A 9,648-nucleotide genomic window follows, 5' to 3' on the forward strand; every position below is an offset into this window, starting at 1 on the left:
GACAAGGATATGATCTGTAACGGGCATGACAACCTTAAGTTTTGTTCTGACAGCTGTTTAGAGATTGCTGGATTAATGGCCATTTAAAAAAAAAAAGGATTCCAACTTCCAAACTGAGACGGCACTGCACCTCTTCTCTTTTATAGCCTAATCGAATAACATTACATAGTCAATGGCAACACGTGTCAGAATTCAGCAATTCTGCTCTACCCTTCACAATAAATGCTCTACAACCTATGAACATTTTAGAATATTGGTGTAACCATCACAGAGACTTAGGTGGGGATCATAAACTTTATAATATTAATATTGAACATCAGTCTGTGTTGCAGAAGACTTAAACTAACGATTGAGACCATAAATTAATTATGAAAATTAACCTTAACCCTTACACAGTAAACTACAAAGAATAGCCATCTGTTCGTATTAGTAGGATTGAATGTTTGGCTACCCGCTGCCCTTGGTTCTAACTATGTTGGCCAGAGTAACAAGAAGCTCTGTACATCTGTTGTGATTTTCATAACAATATAAATAGTTGACAAAGCCTTCTCAGCACAAGGTGCATTTCCATAGTAGCTGGTCTGGAGCTTTCCAGATTTAACTATATACATATTGACACAACAAAACATCTACACAAAGCGATGACGATGTTGGTGAATTAGAGACAGTTGTAGAGGTGTTTACACTGTGATAACACCATCAATGGTAATTAACACCTAAAAATACTCCTTCTTATTCCACACTGTCTGACAGTGTGGCATACACTTTCTGTATCATTTTGTTGTAGCTCTTCATTGAAGTTTATTCTGAGTAACATATTAAATGGACCTTGAGTCTAACAATAAAGCAATTTTTTTTATGGCTGCAGCATCAAATTGAACTTTTGTTTATCATTTTCTACATATTTCCTAAAATTCAACCTGATAGTTTCAGTATTTTTGAAAACTTTGGATCTCCACTATGATTTGAACAATGTTTGGCTTCACAACACACTTTTGTAATGATTCACTGTTGGGTAATTGCGCTGCTTTGTAAATGTAGATGTGTACACATGTTTACAGCAGTGACAGATGTGCAGCGGCACGTCTGAACTGTTTGCAGGTTACCTCAACATTTGGATGTGGATCATGTGGAGTAAGAAAGTCCGGCACTTTCAGTCTCTTTCTCGTTTCTTTCAGGCAGAACGGACTCAGGTGCTCTAAATGAGGAAAGACAAGATCACTGGCGTTTGTCAGAGCTGGTTATTATACAAGGTCATTTCTCAGTGCCTCCGGGAGCCATTTGTCAGAGCTGGCTATGATTAAGCTTCCCCTGCAATAAATAACACAGAGAATCAGTTGGCTACTGGCTGCTGTCTGGGGGTTAAAATATTTGTAAATCGTGAGCATTCCTCTTCCTAATACAGTTGTTCCACTCTGTGGATGTTTAAATCTCTTGCTGTGTCTCTGGCTCATGCTGCAGCTATTAGGTTAGAACATTTACACTTTCATATTAGTGATTCATATTAACCTCCAGGCCCAAAAATGTATTTATTCAGAGCAGAAAAACCTGCTGATGGGGATGCTGTTAGAGAGAAGAGCCACATATAAACATACACATTTACACCATAATGGTATTTATTATGCGTTTGTGACAAATGGAAACTGCAAAAACATCTGTACCATAAAAAGTATGTAGTTGTTATTGTAAAACTGATTATTACCAAGGAATTAACACCAGAAACAAATCACATCTTGACTTTAATGTATAAAAGACCAATAACAGAATATTACAGCAGCATATATTGACATACATCATATTGTAAAAGAGGAGGTGTAATATTTAGGTACAAAAAGAGGAGATGAGCAGCTGTACCATTTCTCACCAACCATCATTTTATTACATCGCTGCTTTATTTTTAATTCATGGTACAAAAAGAAATGCACAATAACACATGGTAGATTTAGAGGGCACTGTATAATATACAACAAAATGCAATAAGACTACATAAATATTTTATAGATATTTATGTACATAATATACACAAAATATATAGTTTGACTTGGAATGTCTGTCTTTATTTTTAACCTCTGACTGAACTTAAACTCTCTCACTACCTCTACACAGTGGAAGTGACACACTACTTCTGCTCTGACCTAAAGAGAATTGCTCTTTGAATAAACAGTGGGCAGGTTTGTAGGGGAAGAAAATAGAATAATGCAGCAGTGCATTAGACTTGAATAAACATCGGCTAAGCTGTGGGGAATCGCTAGCCTGCACCGTCTCTGCTTTTTAGATGTCATGCCGGCAAATCTGGGAGGCTTTTCAATCTTTACTGGCTCCTGGGGCACTTGGCTTTCAGCTGTTTGGTTAAGTGTGTCTTGTTTGTGTGTGGTGTGTGTGTGTGTGTGTGTGTGTGTGTGTGTGTGTTGTGTGTGTGTGTGTGTGTGTGTGTGTGCATCCTGGGGGCTACATTAGCTCTAGTTCTGTCAGTTCAAACAGGATGCCTGCTTTGCCTCTCACTGTTGGGAGTTTGCTTTCTGTACACCGCAACCGCACGCACGCACAAATGCACACACGCACACACGCACGCACACACACCTGATTGAGCTACACAGGAGAAATACACAATTAGGTAGGCAGCATGACATCATCTTGGCATGACAGTATTGACCCTGCAGTCAACATTTTTTGTATTCTTGAGGTTTCTTAACATGTAAGTTTTCTGAAACAAGTATACAAATTTGAACACATTAAGGTTGTATCAAGGGATTCATTGTCCACCAATGTCTCATACTTTGTTTGCAGCGGCATCAAATCTAATAAACGCTTTGAACTCAACATCAAACGAAACGTCGGCACTAGCTCAACGTTATTAAATTCACGGCCTCATTAAATGGTCTGTTTCTGAGCATCCAATTCTGCTCTAAAACATGGTGTGTGTGTAGTGATGAACTGGGAAATGGGGATAAAGAGAAAGCAGCAGGAAATTGAAGATGTGGAGCACACACACACACACACTTAGGAAATAGCTATAGTGGAGAAAAGGGAGGTAGGACAGAAAAGCTCAACTGACCCTGTATAAAACCAAGCCTGTAAATAGCTGACCATGTGCACTGTGGGAAATTGGAAAAGAAAATTTCCCTACAGGGATCAAAAAAGAGCCACAGTTACTGTAATTATTATTACTCTGGTTATAAACCTAATAGCAGTGCTTACAGTAAGAACCACAATTATTTGAAGACTTGCAAAATGAAAAACGTAAAAAACTAAAAAAAGGCAAACAGTTGGATAATTTGTCACTGTAGCTTAAAAAGGCTACAATAAATTACACATAACAGTATACTCTATGCTTCAGATGTGAACTGATGTAATATGGAAGACATACACAGAAACATTAGATAAAAGCATGATGATGTGTTTTTGACTGAAAAGAATAAAGCACAGCACAGTTTCTTACAGTATGGCTGTTCAGCAGGTTATGCTGTCAAAAGTCTTTCTTTCATCTGCCAGCGGGCGAGAAAGGGGAAAAAAAAAGAAGAGGAGAACAACTCGCTAACTGCATCCTAAAATAATAGGGCATATATTATAATAGCATCAATACAGCTCAGATATTGTTTGGAGCATCGAGAGCGTAAAATGATGAGGCACCTCAAAAATCTGTCTCTCTGTCTCTCTCTCCTTTCTAAAAGCAGAAATAGAAGCTGAAAGCAAGCATGTAGGTGTGTGTCTGTCCTACCTTGTCTACTGGAACTAAATAATTGTTAAGAAAAGAAAGCTGAGATAAAGGTGTTCTATCATGCATAGATAAACACTGCAAATTCCTCTTCATTATGTCAGGGTTATTTCACTACTGTGGGTGAAGTTCTCAGGATGTTCATATATGGAAAATTTATCAGAAACCTGACACATGATAACCCTAACCGAACCATGAACATTAAGATGAATAATGGAAGTCGTTCAGGAGTGTTAAATCTGACTTTGCCAAAGTGTAAAACCCCAAGTGTGTTTAGTAATCAGTTTCTCACTTCCCATTGTTGATCACAGCTGGCAGGCTGTTTCTTGGTGTAACTTCAGTGACCATGTCAGCATGTTTGCCATATCCGATGTTGGTGTTTTCACAGTCTTTTCACAGAGTTTTCACAGTCTGACGGCCACCACACATGCTCCTGCCCTGCCCAGACACAGAGGTGCAACCTGGAAAGCAAGAAAAAGAATCACATTCAACAGCTGGATACTAAAAAGGTGCAGCAATGGATTTGTGGAGAACTATAAATCAGTGTAGTCCCCTTAAATCATGCCATTTTCATGTTTTAAGTTGAGATAGAAAGTTGCCATGCTTCTGTTTGGGGTTGACAAAATTCTATTAGATTACAGCATCTTTTGTAAACCTATTGAACACAGTCAATATATTCACCAACCTTGAAAACTAACTTTACGCTTTAAGTCCTTAAAGGGGCTATAATCAATATTTTATAATAACAATGGCTCAAATTACTTTACTGTGTATAATGTTTAAAAGGTTGCTTGAAGTGAAACCACAGAGAATTATCACCAGACTTTGCAGCTTCCTTTGGCTTTACGTAGCTTTATAGCAAGTTTCAGCACATAGTTTTCTACCCCGCAACTTTACTGTTTTGGTTCACACTTACTGTTCTAATGGCGTAGTTTTCAGATGCAGAACGCAGCTGTTTTTTAGTGAAAAAAGCTGAAAAAAACAACGCTGTACACTACTTGCTCTGCACCAAACAGCAGACAAACACAGTTAGTGACTAGCTGGTGAACATAGTTGAACATTTAGCAGAACCTGATATTTCCCTCAATGGTTGGTGGGGACCAAAAACAAAGAGTTAATACTGGACTTACATTCATCAGGTGGCCAGAAACACAACTCCAAATGAATGCGGATGTTAATCCTTATCTAACTGATGTTTAAATAGGCAACAGTTTACTAACAAGTTCACCATATGATCTTAAAAGGTGATAATATGTCATCTACAGTCTATGCTCTGACCTTCCCTGCAAGGAAACAGAGAGTTCCGCACAGCAGGGACTTGGGAGTGAAGATAATCCTTTGGTTCTAAGGGGAGCTTTGTGTCTGCTGTGGTTGTCTAGTTCTGTTAGTTTTTGTAGCCACTGCTTCTATGCTAATAGTCAGTCAGAGCTGTCTGTCACCTTATTTCAAAAACATGAACTTACCACCCACATTATTTGTCTTGGAAGTAAGAAAGATTGACAGATTTGTGCTAAAGCAAGCAGTGGAAGTGGTGCTACGAGGACAGGACAGACAATGCACCCACTGGTTTGTTTGTCTCAGTTTCTGACAATGAACAGAGGACACATTTAACAGACTCAACATGTCACCTCACATCTCAGTTTGTCCTCATTCCTCTGTGTCAGTTTGAACGTTTTCTGTATTCTGTATCCGCCCATCTGCACCCCTCTCCTTCTCAGCATGGTGCGTGTCTCTAAAATTGCAGATTTCCAGCAGCTTTGGTTGGAAATCCTCTAGAGGAGATGAGGTATAAACTGAAGTGTGACAGACTTGTGCTGAGTGAGCTTGTTAAAAATAGTCCCCTCTTTTACTTACTGCTGCAATGGCAAGGACAATATTAGAACAAGGAAAACATACATTTACATAACAACAAAAAACATGCCAAGATACACGGGAGAGGAGCTTGAAGAAGGTCAAACTGTATATGTGTGTGTTTATATAGCAACTTTATTGGTGTATATCATGATTTATTACTTGTTTTTACTGAACAACAGTCAATGTGTCTACCACGTAAATACTAGCAAGTGGATACATATACATCTGCTGCTGCTATGTTTGTATTATACGAGAATGGAGCTTATTAAATTGCAGAGACTCTTTCCTTCCAAACATAAACTGCAAGTGTGTGTTGCATTTATGTGTGTACCTGTGTCCACTCGTTTGTCTGAGGGTCGTAGGCTTCTACAGCATTGAGATACACCTGCCCGTTATAACCGCCCACAGCGTAGAGGCGGTCACCAAGGAGACAAACCCCAACGGCATCTCTGCTGATGCTCATGGGGGCAACAGCCGTCCACACATCTGTCTGAGGGTCATACCTGAACAGACACCCCACACACACACACACACACACACACACACACACACACACACACACACACACACACACACACACACACACACACAACATACAAAGTGAGAAATTATATTAACATAAGTCTATTTTATTAAAGACAGTTCAACATATTGGGATATTTAAACTTCTTTCTCCTTTTTTTCAAAGCAGGGGGGGGAACAGCTAGCCTGGCTCATTAAAAACACACTACCAGCACCACTGAAGCTCATTAGGTAACAATACTGTATTACATTTATTTAATTTCCTGCAGTTTTGTCATCACTGTGGGGTTGCTAGGTATGGTACCGTTGTGCCTATACAGAGAGCTATGTTAAAATTAGGGATGCATCCAACTTTTTCAGTCCAGATTTTGATACTGCTGTGGAAGTGACTGGGATATTTCTTCCACATTACGTGTAAGGCAGCATTGCTTTGCTCACTTTGTAAAACAAAATGTAACAAATACATACATTGATATAAATATCTTGAATTATTATATATTTTTATATATCCAGCGCTGCAAGGATCCTATTGAGAGTGCGCAAATATGACCACATCACCCCCATCCTCAAATCACTCCACTGGCTTCCTGTCTCACTCAGGATTGAGTATAAGGTCTCCCTCCTTACCCATCAGTGCATCCATGGTGAAGCCCCCCCCCCCACACTTTACGGAACTCCTCACCCCACAGACCTCAACTCAGACCCTCCGATTTGCCTCAAGGTATCTCCTGAAACCTCCCAGGACAAAGATCAGTACAATGGGAGATCGGGCTTTCTGCTTAGCTGCTCCCAGACTGTGGAATGCTCTCCCCAACCACCTGAGGACACCACAGACTGTGGATGCTTTTAAACGTTGCATTAAAACCCACCTTTTTAGGAGAGCTTTTGATTGAACTCTTGCCATTTTCCCCTTATTGTTTTTGTTTATTTTATTTTTCTTATTCATGCTCTCCATGTGTTTTTATTCTCCATGTGCTTTTATTTTAGCACTTACCTGTTTAATCATGTAGCACTTTGGGATTTGCATAAATATAAAGTACATTACAAATTAAATGTATTATTATTATCATATTTTTAAATAATAAATCTTAATAAAAAATTTAACAGGAATTACAATTCAAGTGTAAACCATTTAAATGCAGAAACAAATTGGCAACAACTTAAAACAGGAATTATAATTCCAGTATATAATTTGTATAGTATATAAACATAGAATTGAAATAAGAGAATTAAATACATTGGCCCCTTTGTCACCTATAACAGAACCAGCTATTTTGAAATTTGGAAAGAACCAGGCTAGCCGTTTCCCTTTATGCTACGCTAAGCTAATCAATCAATCCATTATGTGTAGATAAAAACAAAATCTGACGTTGGCACCCCCCCAGCGGTAATATCAACTTGCTGCTACCACCGCCTACATATCTGAAAGCATCACAAAGACTGTGCGACTTCACTGGGACTTTCTTTTCTATAAACAAAAACTCAAGACAACAATCAATTAATCAAATAACACACAAATATTCATATAAATATAATATATATATATATATATATATATATATAGTAGACATCACCCAAAAATCATTTAAAATACAACACAAATCACAACACACCAGAATTCAAATTGTGCAATAATTTATACATCACACACACACACACACACACACACACACACACACACACACACACACACACACACACACACACACACACACACACACACACACACACACACACACCCACACACACACACACACACACACACACACACACACACACACACACATCACCTTTCCACACAATCACTTAGCCGAGATGCGAGGGACGAGGCCGGAGCATCATGACCGCCGATGGCGTACAGGAAGCCATGCCATGTGGCCACACCCACACCTCCACGTCTTTTAGCCATAGGAGCACAACCATTCCACCTGTAGATGGAGATTGTAAATATCAGGAAGAAAAAGGGACTTTCCTCCACCCTTGAGGAATACAGAAAAATGTGCCACTCAAAATATTCCAAAATGTGCTGTTTAATTTAATAGGAGATTGTTATCAGGGGACCAGTAACAACTTTGTCTCAGCCCTTCCAGTGAAGACCATAATGAATGTGCAGTGCTTCATAAACAGAAGTTGTTTATTTGGTCTACTCTAACATCCTTAGAGAGTTAGTTATCTCCTTTGATCTGTGGATAATAACCTTAAAAGCACAGAGGCGCTTTACTAGAGTAGAAAGTAAAACAGTAAAGTAGAGCTGAAGTAGGTAATTAATTCTGGTCAAATCAAGTCCTGTGTCTCTGACCTGTTGGTGTGGGGGTCAAAACACTCCACTGAACGCAGGCAAGATGAGCCGTCACGTCCTCCTACTGCATACAGCCTGGGGAAGACAGAAGATGGTGTTACCCCTCTGGACACACAAAACACCTGCCACACAAAACACTGCACACATTTCTCGACTCTGGAAGTTTCTTTTCAACTTAGTGAAGATGGTACAAGGGTGTATTTTTGTGTGTGTTTTGCAGGATTTGGGGAAAAAGTGAGGTGAGCAAAACCAATAAGCCAACACTCTTGGTGGGAATCACAACTCAGAGCAATCAGTGTATGTGTGTGTGTGTGTGTGTGTGTGTGTGTGTGTGTGTGTGTGTGTGTGGAGTTGTACAAAAGTCTGTCTGTGGATAGTGATTGTTGGAGTGCATGCCGAAGGGTGGCGCTGACACGCGCTTTGCACCGTGAGCGGGTACGCGCGGCACACGGAGAAAGAGGAGAGAGACAGAAAAAAGGAGACGACACTGTTTGGAGGATGATGAGCCGGTTGAGATCGTGTGTGTGTGTGTGTGTGTGTGTGTGTGCGTCCTCGAGATCTGTGAGTCATGTACTTGTGTGTGTTGTCAGTTTTTTAAGCTTGTTGTTGTAGGCTTATGGTTTATAGTTCTATAGTGCTGATCTAAATTAAATTAGTTAGTGATTTCTTGTCTTTGTTCTTTACCTGTTAGCTAGGTTACAGGTGGCTGTTGATCCAATATAACAGTAATTGTTACGCCCTGGCTCACGGTTGTAATTTATGTGCACGGTTTACATGCTGTAGAAGTGACACAGCATTAATACAATGTGGTTAATTGTGAGTTTGTTATTATTATCAGCTAGCCTATATGTATATGATGGACTAAATGATGGGTTTGTTATTGTTTGCTAGTCTGTGTGTGGTTCTTATGCATTGTGTATGGTGGCCTTTACAGTGTTGTTTTTCCCTTGCAGAACCACACACACCTACACACCTAAAACACAGTAAAAGCAGATGCCCATGTTTGTACTGTTGCTTTATTGAATAAAATATCAAAGGAGAGAAGTGGTCTCCATCTGTATTTTGGCGGATGCACCTGGGTAAAGTTGAAAACTGGAATCAACTTAAAATGCAATGAGCTCCAGCAGGCAAAGAGCCCAGAAAAAACACAACACATACAGAACATGCAGTTACAAATGCAGATAGCCTCTCTCACACACACACACACAGACACACAGACGACACACAGACACACAGACACACAGACACACAGACACAC

General features: G+C 39.6%; 1 protein-coding gene across 3 annotated transcripts in view; it reads right to left on the minus strand.

Annotated features, from left to right (window-relative positions):
* Positions 1 to 1,723: 1,723 nt before the first annotated feature.
* Positions 1,724 to 9,648, minus strand: part of klhl5 (kelch-like family member 5) — a 49,901-nt gene continuing 41,976 nt past the window's right edge. For all 3 annotated transcript variants that reach the window (XM_032537750.1, XM_032537739.1, XM_032537731.1), the window contains 4 exons: positions 8,391 to 8,465; positions 7,882 to 8,019; positions 5,901 to 6,072; positions 1,724 to 4,176 (listed from right to left, as the gene is read on the minus strand). In XM_032537750.1, coding sequence (XP_032393641.1) covers positions 4,120 to 4,176; positions 5,901 to 6,072; positions 7,882 to 8,019; positions 8,391 to 8,465 — 442 coding nt within the window. In that variant the 3' untranslated portion in view covers positions 1,724 to 4,119. The remainder of the gene's footprint in view (positions 4,177 to 5,900; positions 6,073 to 7,881; positions 8,020 to 8,390; positions 8,466 to 9,648) is intronic.

Source organism: Etheostoma spectabile, chromosome 2, assembly GCF_008692095.1.
Source record: "Etheostoma spectabile isolate EspeVRDwgs_2016 chromosome 2, UIUC_Espe_1.0, whole genome shotgun sequence".
NCBI classification, from domain to species: Eukaryota; Metazoa; Chordata; class Actinopteri; order Perciformes; family Percidae; genus Etheostoma; species Etheostoma spectabile.